The sequence below is a fragment of the Anarhichas minor genome, unplaced genomic scaffold (assembly GCF_050575085.1).
Source record: "Anarhichas minor isolate MPS153535 unplaced genomic scaffold, ASM5057508v1 ptg000024l, whole genome shotgun sequence".
In the NCBI taxonomy this organism is placed as follows: Eukaryota; Metazoa; Chordata; class Actinopteri; order Perciformes; family Anarhichadidae; genus Anarhichas; species Anarhichas minor.
The window spans coordinates 16,098,395-16,119,177 of record NW_027466470.1 but is presented as its reverse complement, the minus strand read 5'-3'; the positions used below and the strand labels follow the sequence as shown (position 1 = coordinate 16,119,177).

The 20,783-nt window shown below is 43.2% G+C and overlaps 2 protein-coding genes across 2 annotated transcripts; both read right to left on the bottom strand.

Moving 5' to 3' along the window:
• Positions 1 to 5,354: 5,354 nt before the first annotated feature.
• On the bottom strand, positions 5,355 to 12,729 carry LOC142956594 (solute carrier family 12 member 9-like). The gene is made up of 14 exons (XM_076098252.1): positions 12,522 to 12,729; positions 12,054 to 12,188; positions 11,125 to 11,262; positions 10,937 to 11,043; positions 9,829 to 10,030; positions 9,554 to 9,661; positions 9,037 to 9,148; positions 8,635 to 8,792; positions 7,995 to 8,077; positions 7,487 to 7,611; positions 7,182 to 7,374; positions 6,917 to 7,091; positions 6,419 to 6,565; positions 5,355 to 6,292 (listed from the first exon to the last, which is right to left on the bottom strand). Exons 1-14 carry the CDS (start codon positions 12,727 to 12,729, stop codon positions 5,355 to 5,357), a joined length of 2,829 nt encoding a protein of 942 aa, XP_075954367.1.
• Positions 12,730 to 14,136: 1,407 nt separating this feature from the next.
• On the bottom strand, positions 14,137 to 19,148 carry thpo (thrombopoietin). Its single transcript, XM_076097362.1, is given in 9 exon segments — positions 14,137 to 14,283; positions 15,057 to 15,221; positions 15,367 to 15,456; positions 15,625 to 15,749; positions 15,863 to 15,944; positions 15,946 to 15,978; positions 15,980 to 16,009; positions 18,755 to 18,905; positions 19,123 to 19,148. Coding segments are annotated over 9 exon segments (849 nt in total).
• Positions 19,149 to 20,783: the final 1,635 nt, after the last annotated feature.

The window sequence follows — 20,783 nt, the reverse complement described above, 5'->3', positions numbered from 1 at the left end:
AGAGTGACGTCCTTGTCGTCATCAGGGCCTCGATGAAAACAAGGGCATCCCCGGTGTGAAACAGCTACCATATATGATCATCAGCGGCACTTCTAGTTTCACTCAAACAGCATGCTGATGGCGTAAACAAGTGAGTCGAGGAGGATCATCTCCGCAAGTTGTTTGCACCGAATACTGATGTGATCGTGTGGTTAAATAAACACATATAAAACTGATCTAACGGTGTAACAGTCTGGAGAATACTGTTACACACTGAGGCCGAGCGTGTGAATGGTTCTGACCTCTGGAGTCATGTGGAAATCCAATGGCTTAGCAATTTGTGTTCAGCGATTTAAGCAAAACAATTTGGTATATTATTGTCAAATAAAAGCACAGATTAAGAAGAAAGCACTCAGAACGGCAAATATACACCAAGGCTATCAGTAGTACCTGTTGGCCAGGTACTACTATGTCCATTTTTTTTTAATGGTAGAATACCACAAAACCGGCATCCCAAATCACAAAAATATATATATTGTATTTTGGGCATTGAAATCTTGACAAAAGCTATAAGGTCAGTGGTATAAATCTGTGTTATCTAAGTCCACAAGTAACTTGATATGTGGAGGTTGTGCGTGCAGTAGGAGGAAGAGGCGTACACTCCCACAGGATAAAAAAAAAGACTACAGTCTTCCTCCCACTCTCACATGAAGTGGAGCTATTTCCAAAGTAACAGCACTTTGAACTACGTCACTACTGGAGATGCATAAACTGCTGCCAGAAGATGTGGGGTACTTTCACATCAGGCTGCAGATAACAGAAGCGCTATGGGATGAACCGCTCCCACTCTTTCTATTTTACATTTCAGTGGTGAGGAAAAAATGGGTCTGACAGTTTAACTTGTCTTTTTTCTGAGCATGAATGATGACAGAACGAACAACAAATTGACAGATTGCGAACTATCTGTAGGTGGACAATCCGAATAAAGTTTTACTGAAACATACTAATATCATGCTTGGTGACATTGATGATTACCACCGGACACATAAGGACAGCAATGAGCATCATGGAGACACTCAAACCTGGACAATCTGTTGACAGAGAGTTGAAGGTTATGGTGCCTGCCTAGGTAATTAGTTCAGAGTATGACAGTGGGTGGGTGGACAGTCCATCAACATGCATTACACTATTCCCTTCACGGTAATGTGACAGATTTTCAAAAGTACTTTGGATTTCCAAAGTCTTGTCAGTAGAATAATGACAGACAACTTCTCTCATTCTGCTGTTTAGAGAACGCAATACCATAATGGCATGACTACGTGACTCAAACCTACCTAAACACACAGAAAAACAATCAATTATTGAGAACATGTAACCACACTGAGGTAAATCTATTTTTTTGTTCTTTTAAAAAGGCGGTCACAGGTCATTAGCATTCCTTCCCTCATATCTACAGTTTTGCTTTGATTTATCAGTGTTTCTGGAATTCTTCTAAATCAGTGTGGACATCAGGTGTAGATTATATATATATATATATATATATATGTATATTATCGTAGTTATATATATATATATATATATCATATTTGGGTTCAAGTGTGTCTCAGGTGTGTCTGCCCTTCCAACAAACATGACTTAACATGTGAGGCAGAGCCACATTATGCCATGGTGCATCCCCCATTTACCAAAGAAATAACTGTCAATACTGTTTTTGAACTACTCAACACATGTGCCCTGAAATGTTGCCCTGTGTACTAAGTGCATTGGACCTGTGAAGTAAATCCTTAATATTCGAGCAGGAGTCTCAGATACTCGCATGCCTGTGAACGTGGTTTCCCTGTTTAGCACTTGGAGCCCAGACTGTGAACACGCTCCCTCCCACATGCAGTTTGTCAGTGACATGAAGCAAGTCAGTACTCCATCAAAACCCGTGGAATTCTGCCGCCAACGTGACGCAAAGCAGCAGATGGCGTTGTCTCTTTGTCAGAAGGTACATTGGAGCTGTTGCCCGCCGCCAACACGCCGGACTGCCAACGATTAATTGTATTCGTCAGGTTATTTTTCATGCCAAGCGAAACGAGGTGACAGCTTATACATCAGACTGTAGAAAGTGTGAAGTATGAAGCCTGGTATTATGTTCACGGCTTGCCAACATGTCAGTCCCGGAGCAAGAAAATCCAAACTGAGACACCTGTCAATTGAACAAACATCCTCCCAAACATTCCCAGTTTTAGGCCCTAATGTCTTGAAAATGTAGCAGAAGTTTTCAGCATCAACACTATGACAAACATTCGGGCCGAGGCGCTGCCGTTAGAAGGGGAAGTATTGACTGGCTACATCGAACGGTGATTAGAGAAGCCTCGAGTCGCCATGATGGTTGCTTGTTGATTTGTTCAAATTACTCACGCCAATAAAATCACACAAGGCATTTTTCTCAAGTGATATGAAAGGCTAAGTACAGACATCTTGTGGCTAAATTAAACAATTTTATCGGTCACAGTCCGCTGGAGGACCTGAATGATCCAAAAGGTCAGCAGTTCAGAGAAGTGTTTCATTCCTCCAAATCAGATTGATGTTGTGACAGGATGTCCATAGCCCTTTAATGGCTAAATCCCTCCTATTGATCAGTGGATGTTTCATGATGACCTGCAGGTCAGATTCGTTTCCATGTCTCAAGTCTGAGAGGATCCCAACACGGTAGTCGAAATCAATCAGGCATTAGTCAGCAGGCTACAAGCACAAATTCAGACCTCGAACTGAGCTCTTGTTCAGCTCCTCTTCAATGGTGATAAATGGACACCATTGCTTTTCTCACTTTTGAATGGAATGGGTGATGTGAATTCATTTTTATCCATCTCGTAAAACAAAAGCAAGGTTTAGAATGTGTTGTTAATTAATCACTTTGTCCTAAACAGTATACTGATGAAAAGAGATACCTAGACAGTTCCAATATAATTAAAAGGGCCGGCAGGTTAGCCTTGTCAAAATTGGTACTTAAGGGGAAATTAAAGGGGAACACCACCCAAATTAAGAATTCCAAGGCCTGTGTTATTTCCAAGGCCTGGGAGTTCTATTCTATTTCTAGGGTTCTGATGGAGCCAGCAGATAACCGGGCCCAGACCTTTTCTGTGCGCTGCTCGTTGTTTACAATCTGATGAGCTACTTGCGATGCGAGGCTGGAGTTGGAGTTTAGAGACGATGTGTACGACCAGATTAGTTCACAAGTAGCCAGTGCACAAGCTAGTTTTAAACCAATCAAAATCATCGTCAGACAATAGCCGGTGGGTTCCAAGATTGCATTCCAGCCAATGCGTTCCGTGTGTTTAGCTCTCCACACGGACTGTTTACCTGCATCCAACCAAAGCCTGCTTGAACGGGATTGGTTAATAGACCACAAGCGGAAAGCAGAACACTTCAGACAACAAATGTAGAGATTATCTAGAACATCTTTCCAAATTAATTGTCTATGGAGCAGTTACAGACTTTGTTTACTAATATTTTTGTTTTAAGACCATAGAAATAACATGTATGAATATTGAAAATGGACATAGCTCTTTAATGTCTCAATCCCTTCTAAATGAACTACCGTCTTAGGTAGACAGTCAAGCTATCATGTTTAAAAAAAAAAAAAAAAAAAAAAAAAAAAACTGTTTTCCACCTCCCTTCTCCAAAATCATTGATGGTCTGCCTTGAATTAATCCTAACTATTTATACTCATTTTATATTGTCCATTTAACTTTTAACAAATACACGTGCCATTTTTTTCCCTGGAGGTTCTCTGGTAAACCCTGCATTAACAAGTACAAGCCTAGCAGAGGGTCACCGTGATTTTAATATTCACAGTTCATTACGCCTTGTCAGTCTCAGCAAGTCTTCCTGCATCTGCTGCATTGATTCTTCGTGATTTCCAAAATAAAGTTTGTCTTTAAAACTATGCAGACGACAAGAAAGATTCAGTCCATTACATCATAGATGCTCATGTTCCCTGTTAGACTGTGAACGTGGTATCCATTTATAGCTCTTGGAGCCCAATCTGCCCCCATCTGTGAACACACTCCTTCCCACATGCGGGTCGTCAGTGACATGAAGGCGGGTGTCGATACTCTGAAGTGCTAACTCATGGAATATTCTCTAACCAACCGTGACATACGCCACAGATGGCGTCGGCTCTTCATCAGCAGGTACCGTCTCGCCGTCACCCACCACACGTTATGCCAAATGATGCACTGCGTCATTCAGGTAGTTTTCAATGAATTATAACTAACGCTCTAATAAGGCCATCACAGATGAGCGGCTGCTACATTTGTAGAATGACACCAGATTACGACATAATATACACATACAATAGTTTTCTCTACAGAACTGGGAGGTGGAATAATTAAGGGGTGACTTTGGGGCGGTAACAAGCAGCTAAACATCCCGGATATTGTTCTTTTAATTAATTTAGCCCCATTTACAACACAAACTCATGTGAAACAATTGCCTCTAACCATCTTCCAAACATGTTTTAATTCTGGCAAAAAATATTTTATTAGGTCCAGCATGAGAGCCCGTCAGCAACAGGTTAACCAGTACTGGTCGGAGTCTGATGGTTAGGGTGCTAGTTTGAGATGCAGAAAACATGTCAAACATCTGATTAACTTACATGTTTAAAGTACAGATTCATATTTATAATCTGGCATTGACACCATTACTGCAGTACACCAACAGCCTAGTAGAGGCAGACTTTGTACAGCACATCAACACTGCCAAGACACTGGGCATACATCGCCCTCTGCAGGCATTCAACAGCCAGGACTCTGTACCTCAGCGGTGTTCGAAATAGACTAAATTAGACAATACGTACTACTAACCGATCGTTATTAATTTGCAGTAAATCTCTTCTCATTTATAAATAAGTTGTAGGAAATAAATGTGATGTAAGATAATTTAATTCATTTTTCGATTTACATGTACAAAAACGTTCAAGTGCGTTCCCCGTGTGGCAAAATACAAACTGTGATTTTAACTACAAGTGAGCTGCAAGGACTTTTCCTCTTTTCACCCAACAATGTGCAAATCCTACATTTGTATACCACTGTGGCCCCGCCTCCAAGTGATGACTAAACAGCTTAAAACAACTCGTCATTTTCAATATCCAACTGAAGTAAACTTGAGGTCATCAAATCCATTTCCCCTAAAGGTCTTTATAACATAAGGGAGACAAACTGTATAAATGCACAGTGTGGGGATGACTCAAGTATAAAACTGGTTCGGTCAGGTCTTATGTTGTAGTTGTCAGTTTAAATTACAGGTCAGAAAATGTATTACAAGTGGCACAATCCCATAGACCAACCATACCAGATCAGGGTTGTTGATGGATTCAGAGTCAAATGTTAGAGGTCAGTAGTGACCACAGGAGTGACGCCGTGAACGAGCAATGTTGGGCCCAGGTCTCGACTCAACACGTCCACCTGGTGCAAGTAAGCCCGATAACGGCTGGTGTCTGCTGGTGGGCGGGGCAAATACAGGAAGCGCACAGCAGGCTGAGGGGCACCGTGTGTGCGAATCAGATGGTTGACAGCGCAGATATACTCATCCGTCAGCAGAGCATCATTGTTGGGGAACATTTGGATAGCATCTTCCTGCTCCGCTTCCTCTCGTCTCTCCCTCCTCTCATCATTCTGCGCAGACTCCACCAGATTCCAGCTCTCTCCTCCTCGTCTCTGCCAGTGCAGCGCCACCACCTGGTCCCATGCCACCATCTGCACCTGAGCTGAAATCCTTAGATTGTTCAGCAACACCCGGAGCTTATTCTCGACCTCCTTTTCCTTCAGACTGCAACCAGCCTCCACACACAGGAAGAGGCGGAGTCTTGCCTGGCTCCAGGCACGGGATTCTTGGAGCACGCAGGCCAGCTGCATAAGGAACAGTGAGCATGTGTCGACGTAGCCGCGGCTGTCTGGTCGAAGCAGATTCAGAGGCCACACGTCAACAAATGGTCCCGTCGTGCTTCTGTGGCCCCCAATCTTTCTGCCCGACTCCAAGACCTCCTCGCGGTTGAACTGGTTGAAGTAACGAGCCAGTGTCACATTCTTCCCCATTTTTACAGCGTCAGCAATCACCGACACATATTCATCTTCCGGAAGGTCTTTGAGTTCCTCAGGATAGCGCACATTAGGGAAGAAGGGAGACCATTGCTCTCGGGGGTCTATGGACGGAGAGCCTGTATCCAAGCCATGCCCTGCAGAGAGGAGGATTTTACCCTGGAGCTCATCTTGAGGGGTGCAGTCATCATAGAATCCCAAGACGAGAGTGTTTGGCCTCATTCCGCCTAGATGCAAACAGATGTATGAAATGTGCGTTTCGGATAAGAACTGTAAAGTTTGTAAGCAGCACAATCACAGTTCAATGATGGAAAACCAATATCCTCATACAGCAGCAATATAAACTTGCTTACCAAAGCCTGTGATGAAAAGCAGGTTCTGAACTCCGTGTCTGACTGAGTCTGACAGGGTAAGGTTGACAAATGCCTTGATGTTTAGATGGTCCACCAGAGAAAGCCAGGAGTCGTAACAGCTCGGCAGAGGATCAGAGGGCAGCCCATCTACAGAACCACACACACAAAATGTCAAATGTGTAGGAAAGAGAACCTTCGTGTGTTTGTTGCAAGTTACCAACATGAGCAAATCCCTGTGTAAGCAAAAGGCTGCAGTGTATCTGGGTATATGTTGGTGAAAGTAGGACTGATATGAAGCATACTTGGCAGGTAAGAAGTATATATGTGCATTTTGACACGTTTTCCTTTCACTGTGAAAACGTGTCAACATTAGAATTCATTGGAACCGATGTGAATTCAAGCTATACTTTAACAACAAAGGCTATAGCTACTAACGCTTAAAAAGACACCTCTCAAAACTTCAATTTTGGCTTTAGCTTGACCAATGACAATTCTTACCCAGCAAACCCAGCTTCACATGTCCCAGTACTAGAAGGCCACTCTTCTTCAGGTCATTAATGAGAGTCATGAGGTTTGTACAGCTGCGAGGGTTTGCCACCATCAGCAGCAGCTGGGGCCTCCAGAACTTCACATGGTCCTTGCGCACATCCAACATCAACAGGTACTTGCGCACCTGAGTGAATAAAGATGTGATGATGTAGCAATTTGTGCAAACTTGCATCGTATTGTTGCGTCAGTGAGACAGAGGGCTTGTTTGTGACACCTGGTGGAAGATGAGAGCCTGACTGATGTAGCCCCAGTTGCTGATGGGACCGAGGTGGTGGATAAGCAGCAACAGCAGCAGCATGAAGGCAATGCTGGCAAATGCATAAATGGCATTGATCAGGAACATCATGACCAGGCAACCAACGATGCCCAGACAACAGGTATGCCATGTGAAGCAGCGGAATGAGGGCCTGAATCAAAAAATGAAGACAATGACAGAACATGGAATGTAGATGAACTTTTCAACCACGATTGTGCAAATGAAATCCAACACAGAAAGCCTGCCGATACCCTGCACCATACCTGAAGTTTGGTGCAGAAGCCCATTCGAGAGCCAAACAGGCCAGGTTCACAGCAGCATAGACCAACAGGAAGAAGATGGTTACAATACTAGCAATGGTGTTCAATTTACCAGCGAACAGCACCACCTAGTGGAACAAATGAAGAACATTCATTTGGCTTACATGTCTAATCAATATTTGGATTATTGTGCTGCTTAGATCTCATTCAGGTTGCAGCTACAATTTGCTCAACATTGATAATTAAAATGTGTAATAATTCTAGCGATGAAATTGTGCAAACTTTGGCGCACACTACCTTAGTGTTACCGAGAACAATGTATACAAACAACAGAACTCCATAACTAGACTACAAAAGTACCCCAATACAAACCGCCTTGATGAACAGCTTAACTGGTTTGGATCAACACTATACTATACATGCCCATGACTTTGTAGGAATGATGTCACAAACCTTGCTATCTAGCTAATGTGATGCGTCACCACCCCTCGCATACAGTGTACTAGCCTACCTGTACCAGCAGCCAAGAGGCAAGCACCGAGGCCCAGGGGTTCCCACTCAGAGACGTTTTCCTCGCCAGAGCCAGCACACCACCTGTAGACATTACCAAAGGCAAAAGTCACTCCGTTATTGCTCATGCTACTAAATCAGATAAACAACTGACTCATCCTAAACTTGTCCTCAAGCCAAACACACAATGAGAGGATTTTTGTTTTTTTTCCTTCAGAGAAATGCAACACAGCAAGCCATCTGTTGTCAAACGATGCTTTGAAGTTAACATGCCTCCACTTGGATAACGAGACATGATGAAATTAATAAAAAAGTGTCAATTTCTCACATTTCAGATGGGAGGCCTCTTTCAACAGATGGCTGATTATTAAATGTTGACTCAGCTTTGTAGAAGACCAGCTGGAGTTGGATATTCTTTCATATACTCTGGATCAACTATTTAGCCCCGATAATAACCTAATCGAGCTAAATTACCATTTAAATCCTTTTTACTACCGATACGGTCAGAGGCCACATCAGATTCAACCTCACTCTGCCAATAAACAAATAAAAATGTGCAACTCTTTCATATGAAATTCCTAATGTTGTGGACAATTGGCAAAACAAATCGTCAACATTGGGCAGCAGGACAAGAATCTCACCAAACAGGCAGTCCTTTGACAGGGCGTACAGGATCCTGGAGGCTCCTATCAGGTTACTCATGGCAGCAGACATGGCGGACGAGTAAATCCCAATCGTCACTAGGGGCGGCCATATATTGATGTCTCCCAGGAAACTGTAGTCTTTTTGGAGGAGGTGACTAAGGATAATGGATAAAACCACATTTTACAATCACTTGACATGTGTACAAACAAAACTAATTCAAATAAACAGATATTACATCTCTGAAAAAAAAGACAGCAAGAATATTCATAATGGTAAATTCTCCATTAAATAACAAAGTCACCATAGCAGTATCGGTGATGTTTCTATAGATTAAGGTCGGATATTTATTTGTGCCAATACTACTGCATATGTTTGACTGTGTGTGTGTGTTTTCTAACCGGTCACAGGACCACGCAGCCAGCAGACTAAGCAGGTTGTATGTGATGAAAGTTGTCAGAACAGCTGCAAGCGTTCCTCTTGGGATGGAATAGCTGGGGTTTTTCAGGTCGCCTGAAAATCACAACAAAATTTCTTCAACATTAAAAAAATAAATAAAAATCTATTAAACACCTTATTGAAATTCTGTCAATGTGTACACATGAACCGCCTCTAAAATCAGGGGCTGGAGCGACCAAAGTCTGCATTTCTAGAGCAGACATGTCTTGACTGGTTATTCTCCAAATGCTGCTGAGAAATGTAGCTTTCTTCCCTCCTCAGACCCTTTGATTTGTGGAGACTCAGCTAGCTCGGTCTCTGAAGGACTCACTGTCATGGGCTATGCGTTTTGGCTCCAGCCCCTGAACTGGGACAAAGCTCTGGGTTCTTTCCTTCTAAAATCAACAAATGGTTTGAAAAAAAAGACCCATTGTTTGCCCTTAATCTTAAATTATTGAAACCATTGTAACATCATCTTACCAGACATGTTGGAGCCTGCCATGATCCCAGTGCAGCCATTGAACATGACAGCGAACACTGTGGCAAAACTCATGGTGGCACCAGTGGTGTAGTCCACTGTGTAATTGGCTAGAAGGAGAGACAGGAGGCTTGTTCATGCATACATATCAGGGATCACAAACACAAACATGGATGTCCAGCATGTTAAGTGCATTCTGTAACCTCTGCTTAAATAATCAAAGTCCTGAATTAACAAATCAGAGCTAGTATCATAAAGGCTGTTTTTTCTTACTTACGCAATAGGTTGCCCTTCAAGGTGTGGAGGCGGAAGCCAGTGTAATTGGCGGTGCTCCTGCTGGTACGGTTGAGACCAGAACTTTCTGGCAGAACCACCACAAAGGGCCCCACAATGAAAAAGTTGATGAAGACGATGGCCAAAATTACTGTGACTATGATGACGATAATAAAGGTGGCTTTTGCGTAGATGTGGGTACCGACCTGTAATGAGAAGCCAGTTAAATTTATCAACTACAGACTTATGTTTTACACAACTTATTAGATAAGATAAGGAGTTATTTAAACAGAGAAAGTTGGAATAGACAGAAACATCTAGACGAGACTTCCTCGCTCCGACGACAATTCTTATGATTTATGGCCTTTCCTCTAATGTTGCAGTATGGACAAACTTTACACTTCTTCACATTTAACAGCAGTAGGATAACTTTCATAAGTGTTGAATTCATAAACAAATACTTTAAATTTGTGCAATGTTATGAACAATAACACCTTTACGGGTGGGGGTGCAGCTGATACCAATATTAGATATCAGGCTACCACTGACTCAAATAACTAGATCGGGTATTGGAGAGAACAGGGCCAATTCATTTGCTGCTGCATTAAAAAGGTTTACACTTGGATAGTAATCCCTGATTATTTTGAAGATCGTTACTAAATTGCTGATGCAAAATGTATTATTTTTATAATAAATAACTCAACGAATGTATATCCATGTATTCATGTGTTGCATTTTGTTTTACAGTTAAGAAAGAAATGTTTAAGTGAAGCCTGATGTTGTCTTACACATAAAGGAATGATGCCAGTCACTTCCACACAGTGAGGCATGGAGCTCATTAACTAAACACCGGTATTGGATTGGTACTCCGTGTCCACCGACATCCAAAGCCCAGGTATCACACTCGGTATCTGGACTTAAACAGTCTCATCGGTGCATCCCCATTTACAGGCTACCAGCTGGGACTTCAAAAGTCCTTTTATTGTAAATGGTTATGTGTTTAGCAAAGAATATTTCTCAGAAAGATAGTCACAAAACTCCCTCTCTTTGTATAAGCCAAAGATGAGCAGGCAGTAGAAAAATGAAGTAAAATTTAAACGATGAATCCTCACCAAGCAGACAATGAAACACAGGAAGAGCAACACAGTGCCATACAGCAGAGACCACCAGTATCCAGAGGGCAGCACCTGATGGGGACCTGCAACAGCTGCAGCACCCTCTAAGGGACAGTCAAATAGAATCATATATAATATATCAACACACCCACATGCCTAGATGTAATTAACTAAAGGTCCCTTACCCTCTGGGATGCCAAAGGTAGACATGACAGCCTCGACCAGACCTAAAACATAGAGAGCACTGCCGCACACATTGGCAAAGAAAAGCATGATCCCAATGCTGCCGCCAAACTCTGGACCCAGGGCTCGGCTGATCATGTCTGGGGATCCAAGTTGAGGGATTTCAGACTCCAGATTTATAAATGTAAACTAAGACTGGACACAACATTATCGCACCTTAAAGGCTGTTAATGATAAACAAAGGGTCAGATTTACACCAAGAAGGAACCTGTGCCATTGGTGGATAAAGCAAAACATGAGGCAAAATTTAGAGCACACATTTTGTTCTCAATCCATTAGTCGGGCTTAATCACACACACACAGACACCCAAGTGAGGCTTTTAAGCGAGAGCATAAGTCTCTCAGCGGTAACACAGCTACTCTCAACCACTGGGCCGGGATCCACTGGTGGGATGCAAAGGTAATTAGGTATGATATATATTTTCGGTAATTTACAAAGTTAATTATTTCATATCTAAATGTGCCCAATAATTCATATCAATAAAAAAAGCATTGTAATTTAAACAAAGCGTAAGTTCAATGACAAGTAACGCAAATCACACGTTCATCATCAGTTAGTAGTGACCCCTCAAATTAAGTGACACAAAATAGATTTTTTTTTTTAAGAAAAGGTGATGTAGGAGACAATCTGCACTATAAAGCTCCAAAGCGTGCGATGAGGAAATATGAGCCAAATGCATTCATAATGGCAGGCAGTGATGGGTTAGGGCTAGCAGAATATTTATTTTGGTCGTTACAGCCGGCAGTGGCCCCAGTATATTCTCCTTTTTTTTTCCTCCTCATACATATTGGAAGATGTCAGAATTGTTTTAACAACCAGTAGTGGGCCTTTAGGTACAAAAAGGACGAGGACCCTGGCAGTAAAGGATACAGTAGGCCCCTCCAGCGTCTAGAGCCCCGTTGGTGGAGATGGCACAGATGGACAGCACGGTCATGGTGATGATAAAGTAGGCCACTAGGAACATGGCGATGGACTGGTAGAGCCCTGCTTGACCCACCACGAATCCTGCGAGAGGTAGGAGAACATTTTCTAATCACTGTTACCTTCAAACCTGATGTTCAGGGAGTTCACTGCTTTTCTGTTTAATAAAGTTACTCATCATATACTGAATATCTTTGGATTCTAGACAGTATATGATATGTCCTGGGAAACAGTCATTTTATGACAGGTTTAAGCTGTTTATTTCACCCTCTTGTTAGCATTGACCAAACAACCAACTCGATTCAAATTGAACCGGAATGACATTTTTTTTTTATGAGATTTGTCCATTTGCGTTTTAGTTTTTTTAAAGACTTTCATATTTAAGATTAAAGTAGTTTGCCCTCTCGCGTCACTCACCAATCCGCAGAAACACAACCACGCTGAACATGGCCAGTACAGTAGGTGTGACCACGCCGAACACCACCCCGAGCTTCCGGGCCGTGGTGTCCCTGGACCGTCGGCCGTCTCTGCCCTCCTTGGCCCCGCTGTGCGTGGACTCATCGTTCGTAGGCGGACTATCGCTGCTGGTGAGTCGGTAATGTAGAAGAGGAGTTTTTTCTGCCATGGCGGTCAAGTTAGTGGGAACTTAATTAACGGTGAAACGGCTCGGTGGCGTCACCTGAAAGGTTTCAACCGCACGTGCGTAATTAAACGCCAAACGTGTTTCGTTATCGCAAGGAACCGTTCTTTATCTGTGTCTCCGGAGACTCCTGTAACACCCGAATCAAAGTTTAGCCAGTCGAGAAGCCGCCATTAGCTTTCGCACGGCTCACTTACCGAGCACGGTTCATCACCTTCTGTCGTTAATGAGGGTTTGCTAATCAAACAAATGACGTAGTCGCTTGCGTTGGGCTTCTCCCTAATTACTACACCTGCTACTTTGTTGTTATCTGATGAAAACACTAGCAAATAAGTGGTAAAAAATATATATACGTTAATCACTAACTAACGTTAAACGAAAAAAACAAATAAATAAAAGAAAGAAATTTATTAAATAAAATAAAATAAATGTGGCAGTAGGAAATCTGAGTTTATTGCAATGTTTTGTATCATAAACAGCATTCACATCAATATATCATGTTGTAAAAAACGTCAGCGACTTACAGAAATTCACAAAAATACCTACACATGAAAGCATACACATCTACAGCAAATAAAACATTAATATGTAAACAGAGATAATATCTAAAAGTGCATTGAAAATAAATGTAATTTGCTCACTAAATTCATACTAGAAATGCAACACTTTTTCAGTCTGCCTCATTCTTAAGTAAGTATCTTTGATTTGTTTTAATTCAGTTAATATGCAACGACTGTTCAGCACTATTTGCGTGAAAACCAGAATGAAATAAAAAATTTGGAAAAATAGTTTTGGGACTGAACATGGGCTGTGAGTTTTTATCCACAAGCAAGTCTGGCAATAAAGCCTGATTCCAAACAAGTAGCCTTTGACCAGTGGAGACTTGGAGAAGCTGCCTGTAGGCTAAGTATAAAAAATAAAAGATACCTGCCTTTTGGCAGATTGTAGGCTTGTATTGGTTCTATTGGGGCCTTCAACTAAATTTAAAGCCTCGCTAATTTTATGTACAATGATCTAAAAAACTGCCTTCCTGTCATACAATCATTTGTCTATGATGCTCATCATTGCAGACACATTGCTGTTTTTCCTTTCCCTCTACTTCTCCAGCTGTAGTTCCTCTTAATTAATTCAATTCAAAAATACTTTATTGAAGACCAACAGAGAAGTGTATCTTTTCCTTTTCCTCTAAAATAGTCTACACATCACATTGTACAAAAAGCAACATTTTCAAAAGTTAGACATTTGATAAACTCAACAAGGTGAGGAGAATGTCCAGAACACACTAACTGTTTTCCTCTGGTTTGTCTTCATTCCTCTTGTATTGCATTGGTGCCCCATTTTAAACTCATCCCCCAGTTTGTGAAGAACTGTCCCCTGAAGTTGTTTCTTGTGTCACTGAGAAATGCATCTGTCACCGAGGTTAACCATGAACCGCTCCAGCTTGCCTGAGATCAGTTTGTTGTAGTTTAACAGGACTGTGCTCAGACTCTGGGTGCTTCGAGGAACACAAGACAGTGCTGGACTCACCACGGGCCCCTGCTGGTCCAAACAGAAAATACAACAATGAAGACAGTTTTAAAAATGAGACAGAAAGAACATGAACATAAGAAAGAGACTAGAAATTAAACCAAAAAGGGCGGGTGACGTAACACCCAACGCAGATTTTCAAAATGTCATTATTTACTGATATGAACACTTATAAAAACTGATTATTGGCAGAATTTCCTCAAATTAACTTAGGATATTATGTAAAAACAAAGATCACAGGACCTCTTGCACTGTGTCTCATTGGGAAAGTATGCATCGCTATATTCTTCTCGTCCTGAGGAAGGAAGGCTTGGGGCTCACACAACATAACATCATCACTCTCGGGGCACGGATACTCCAGAAAGCCACAGATGTATGTGAGAGCAGGATATTTCCACACCGCAGGAAACTGATAATGCCTCTGAATCCAATGCAAACCAGTGAGAGAGAAGCCCATCAACACGTTTTCACTCAGTTTGTGTGAACATTCATCGACACACTGATTAGTTTTCCTTGGCCGTGTTTGTGTGCGAGTGGTGAGGAAGACAGACTGAGCCTGGTTAGCTTTGATTTGGTGGTTTACAGGTCAAAAGGCAAACTAGACAATAACGTTTCACAGATTCGGCTTTTTAAAAGCATTTCCTTGTCTACATTGATGCCCAACTTTGCAGATGGTTTATGGCAACTATAGCCTCGACATGTGCACATCTTTTGACCAACTAATCACCAAAATCAGTGCTTGTGCGCTTGCTTGCATGCAGTTTGTCACCGTGCCCGCTGCGTACACTCAGCTGAAGGTGTGTGAGAATGAGCAGGTAGTTGTTGATGTTTTTCTTCAGTCTCTGCAGCAGCGAAGCGGCACATCCTGGCTGGCTTGGGGCCTTCAAAACATTCACACCTTGGAGAAGAAGCCTCAAGGATGCAACTATGTCTCTTCTCTTCTCCTGGTGCTGCGGTAACCCACACATACAGAAAAAGAAAAGCAATGTTTTTAGAAGGTGATACAAAAAAAAGATAAACCACTTCCACCAATAGTAAGCTAATAAGAAAGCCATTGTGGTAGAGGCTTTTGGACTCATACATGTGCCAACATACTGATTTGTTTCCCCAAGATCCCATATGAAGCTCAGTACATGGTAGCTGAACCGGCGTGGAGAGGTTTGTGGAGCCATTACAGTCGCCGCTCTGCATGGGAGGAGACAGGTGACAGAAGACGGACAAATGGGTGGACTACAGAGAGACAGACTGATGGGAGACTACAGGTAACAGCAGACAGGCAGGAGGGTTAGATGCATCACCCCCAGCAGGAGCAGAAATGTTGGGAAAATGTATCTGTGACAATCATATCCTCACCAGCGCACTCTCTAAGCCAGCCACGACATTCATAGCCCTCCTGGCGCCCTTATTACACACAAAATCGATGGGGTTGGTCTCAGCATCCCAGACCTTCGAGGCTACCATGCAGAGCAGCAGGAGTCCTGGACGAACACGTAAACACACGCTGAAGCGGAGGCGCCACAAACCAGCTTGTTCCGCTCATAACAAGTGCACTCAATTCTCACAGGTCAAACTTTTTAGGCGCAATACTCACTGCTTAAAGCCATGCCCTGCTCGGCCGCTCCCAAGGAATCGACATTTGTTCCATTCAGAAATGTGCCAGGTGGAAAATGCCCCCGTGTCCACTGCAGAGGAGCTGTGTGTCCTTTTTTGTCTTCTCGCCGCTTGATTTCCCACCTTTCTCATTCAGTAGTGGGAAGTGCGAGTGTTATCTAGCCGGAGAGCAGGATGCGCTCCAACGTCCCTGCTGCGCAGCATAACAAAATGGCATTTCATTGATTAGCTGCACTATTTTGCTTCTCATTGGGCCACAGTTGACTTTCGGAGTGTTGAGCGGACAGCATACTTGCTGACTAAAAAGGTTAATGATTTATTATTGTGACAGACTCCATTTACACAGCTGACATCGAATCCGGTCACTACTGCCGGAGGCTATTTGCTTTTTTGTCAGGGTTTGCTCCAACCAATAGCAGTAGCAGCTTGGGTTCATATGATTCACAAAATTAGTGTCAGAGGTATACACAGCCCATATATAGCTTGTGCGCGTGTATCCTGTTTGTGATGATTTAGCTGTGTCTATAATGCAGATAAATGCCTTCGAAAATTGTCTTTTGGGGATTTCAGACACCCACAATCCCATGTAGAAGGTTGTTAATGTACCAGCAGGTCAGACTGCTTTCACATTAAGGTTCACAAAAGCTTAAAAGTGTCCAAATCGGGCCAAGATTTCTTTATTTTGTAACTTTTGTTGATGTAACATTTTGACTAAGCTGCTTCATGTATTCTCACAGACTTGTGGTCTTTTCAGGGAGGACAAGGTGAAATCACTGCCAACGTGATTGCCCTCTCGAGGATCATTTAATGGCCTTCGCCCATGAAGAAGAAGTGATCAAGCGGTCTTTGCCCGGATACAAACAAATCATCCGTCTTGTTGTAATGCATGGGGGCCGCAGCTGGACTACGTGGTGACGCTCCAATTCAATTGCCCATGTTTGGGGGGGTGTTAAGGAGGTATAACAGCTGTCAAAGACATGGATTAGAGAAGCCATAAGGGGAATGCATCATCCATCATCATTTGAGATGCACGTGCTCAACCCCATCACCCCAGCCTGGACATTGACTGAGACCCTGCCCTCCTCCCGAGGGTTTGCGCCAAGCTGTTTATGTGTGCCATGATTAAGACGCATGCATCTATTAGAGCCAAAGAGTGCGTCTTGTGACATACAAGAAGGGAGAGAGGGGGGAGAGAAAGAGAGAGAGAGCATGAACACTAAACACATGCTACCTCTGCAGTCAATCCCGACCGCCGTTAATTGAGACGAATGTGCGCCGCGGCTCCGCAGATAATGACCGGTGCGCCTGGATTTCTGCACACAAAGAGAAAACTGCGGGCGATGGCACCGACGGTACCCGCATTGCATCACGGACACGACACCCGGTACCCCGCTGTCTCCCTCCCACCTCAGCTGGAGCCGACGAGGAGACTGTAGCCTATAGCATCTTGTCATAGAGTTTTGCCTTGCAAATCCCATGCAGCCGCACTCTCCAACGACCGGCTGTTGTCGCTCCCGGTCTCCAAAGCCAACCAGCAGCTGCCGGCTCCGCATGTGCGCTGCTGCTCTGGAGGCGCAAAAGCGGTAATTACGCGCCGTGTTGACAACTTTTGCGCGGGCGCTGTAGGGATTGCAACGGGCCAGTTTCTGGTATTTACTGAGATTTTTTTTCCTCGGCGGAGTGAAGTGTAATTTTCCCCGGGAGTCATCCGCTGCCCGATCACATCATCGACTGAGTGTGCGCTGCAACCTGTAGCTGTGTGCCCCGTTATATCACTCATTGTTTCCGCCAAGGCGCAATGGAGGGACACAGCTGACGGTTTCGAATCCGTAGCCCGAGGAGGAGAGAAGAAGAAGAAAAAGAAGAAGAAGAAGAAAAAAAGAGAAGGCAAGCAGACTCGGGGGGGGGGGGGGGGGGAAACCGTAAGTATGCTGCGTACTGACAATATGCATCAATCTCCAAAGTGTCTGATCTGAGCTTGTCTCCCGAACTTTGCCCACATCTGGCTCAAGGGCAAATGGTAATTGGAGGTCTGCTTGAGAAACGGTGAATTTGCTGGTGTTCTGTGTAATTCTGTGGTAATTTCCGACGGGTTAAGTGTTTTCTGTCAGCCGAAGCTAATAGGAATGACCGCAACTTGTCATGTAACACAAAACAGGAGCACAGGTGGTTGTACATCATTGCGCAAGGACTCAAGGTCCTTGTAATACTGTGGATGTATCGCAGTCAAATAGATGTGTGAGAAGATGGACACATTCATGCCTATAGTATGTCAGATTAAATAAGGTTGATGCTTTCATGTCCATCATAAGAAATAATGAAAAGAAAGACATAGTCTGAGAGTATTTCTCTGATTTCCATGAGTTTAAGACATATCTTTCCTTACTGTGACACACAAATCATAACACTTAACTCAACAAAACCGTAAATGCTTCATACTATTTTTTAATGAGGGCTGCAAATGGATTTATTTGACCATGCTTTCTCATCATGTGGTCATTGAGCTCTACTCTGAACTGTCACTGTCGCAGGGGACAGGGGACATGTTGTTTTTCCTCTTGTATTTTGGAACCGAACCTCCATTAAGTGGTGGGTGGTTTGTATTTCTAAAGAGTCCTGTGGAGATGGAAAGATGTGGGCCAGTGTGCTGGTGCTCGGGGCTGCAGAGCACCCAGTTCCTCTGCTGCCGGGGCCCCGGTACCCCTGCCTGTCTGTGGCTGCCAGCTCCCTGATAAAATGAAGTCGCTGACACTCTTTACCCTCAGTTAAAAGGGAGGGGGGATGATGGGAGGACGTGCTGTAGGTGTGTATAAACCCGGAGTGCATGACTAATGAGATGTGTGAAGAGGGGAGTGCTTTTGGGGGAAATCACTCTGCGGTCTCGGAGGCCCTGGTTCTGGTGCCGGTGGTCCAGCGCTTTGAACTGGTTGCCCTGCCAACAGCCAATCAGCTGCAGTCTTGTGCCCGTTTTATCTGTCAGCCAGTCAGAGGCATGGACTCCCAGAGGAGTTAAGTCTTTTAACCTGTAAAGGATCAGAGAGTTTGATATTCAAATGCACACTGGTCTGTGACAAGGTACATTGTAAAACGCCATGAATTCATTAGTGAGCTGCTGTTTTGGTGGTACAACTTTAAAACAATGCTGGTGGCTAAGATAAGCATTATTTCTTTAGACCTGATAAAGTTCTGAACTCCTGAGAATTTGAATTTCCTATATTCCCAGACCGACTGAGGGCTTACTGGCAAACATGACGGATGTTTGGCATCCCGACGAAGCAGCAGTGAATCCTTGGGACAGTGGTTATCTTTCAGGTGCGAGTCTCTTTTGGCACCGCATCTTTCAGCGCGATAGATTTCCCTGCCAGTGAGTATAGCACCTCTGAAAAGCCTTTAGTGAAAGCCCAGAGAGATGAGCTCACAGCATTGTAATACATGTGTCATCTGAGGAAAGGAAGCGATCTGAGACTGTAACAACACTTCACGTCTGAGCGTTCCGTGCTGGATACAATCTCTCCTGAGAAGTGATCCTGAAAGCGCGCACATTAACAGAAGGAAGTTTTATGGTTTATTAGCCTTAACGGCGACTGTTGTTGTGGCCGTGAGCACAGCACTTACTACTAAGTGCCCCTTACGGGGACATTTGGCAGCCAATAGTAGAAGACTGGTTCTCCTAAATACACGTGAATATGAGGCAATGCATATATTCTAACATTGTATTCTACCCGTCTTTGAGCTAGAGGGATGAACACCATCTCCCACATGATATTCCCTCATTTGGTGTTTTGATGATGTCCAAAATCTGCCATATTTGTGTAGATGTCATATTTGTGTAGATGTCATATTCTCATTCATTGACCCTGAATGGGGCTATTGCTAAAAGGGACCACTCAGATCAGGTTTTCACTTTAATTTCTTATAGCTATGTGTCACATCCAGGTGAGTTGCATGTTTTCTGTGCGTGTGAGAGAAAGTAAACTGCAAGCCAGTGGAAGTCTTTAGATTTTCGCCACATTGGTATTGTTCTTCGTGCTATCAATCATTCGGTGATCTCATATATTGTCCCCAGACAGCTTCAAAAAAAGAAACAAAAAATTAAGAGAGTTGCTGATATTCCAGTTCAGATTGTATCAACACGAGGGCTTTTAAAAGACCATTCCACTGCTTTTTAAACATGACATTAGGTAATTTGCCATGAATCGTCATCAGAGTTAATTTGAGTTGGGCTGTGAAACTTCAAGCCTTCAAGGGTGTAAATAAATACATTGAGTTGCATTATGAGAAATCGTTTTTGGAGCATGACCATTCAGGAACTAGAAGTCAGGACATCTTCTTCTTATTCTTCTTGTGCTTCTGCTGCATTGACTTTGACCATGCAGTCTTTATTAAACGTGTCTTTTGTGAGAACCCATCTTTACGAAAAGCGACTGCCCCTTTAAAGAACAAGTCACAAGCGAAAAATAAATAAAATAAAAGGAATTAGATTTAGAAATATTATCTGGAATCAAATCCAGAAAATGATAAACTCATTGTACAAAACACTGGATTCACTTCACATGGAACTATACCGTTACATGACAATGGCACATGAAGAACGGCATTGGCTACTGTAAGTCACTAATGGATGATCAGCCGCCGTCTTTTATTTACTTACTAAAGGGCTGTTGTAAAGATGCATTTACGACATTGACGGAGCCGTAAAACTGCCTGACATAAGCCTCACCCTTATGAATTACTCATCGCACTTGAATCAATCCAGTGATGACTCAAATCGGGAGCAAGGCGCAGTTTGTGAGACACCACGCCAGAATAAATAAGAGCAACACGTCCTATACACATCCTCATTTGTCCAAATAGGCTTTTCATTACACCGGCACCAGCACGCGCCTCTGCACAAAAAAACA

Excerpts from the sequence above, each read along its gene's own strand:
- LOC142956594 (XM_076098252.1), bottom strand. The coding sequence starts at position 12,729 with ATGGCAGAAAAAACTCCTCTTCTACATTACCGACTCACCAGCAGCGAT. Across the intron at positions 7,612-7,994 it reads CCTCTTGGCTGCTGGTACAG|GTGGTGCTGTTCGCTGGTAA; the intron begins GTAGGCTAGTAC and ends TTGTTCCACTAG. Across the intron at positions 6,566-6,916 it reads TGTGAAGCTGGGTTTGCTGG|ATGGGCTGCCCTCTGATCCT; the intron begins GTAAGAATTGTC and ends GTGGTTCTGTAG.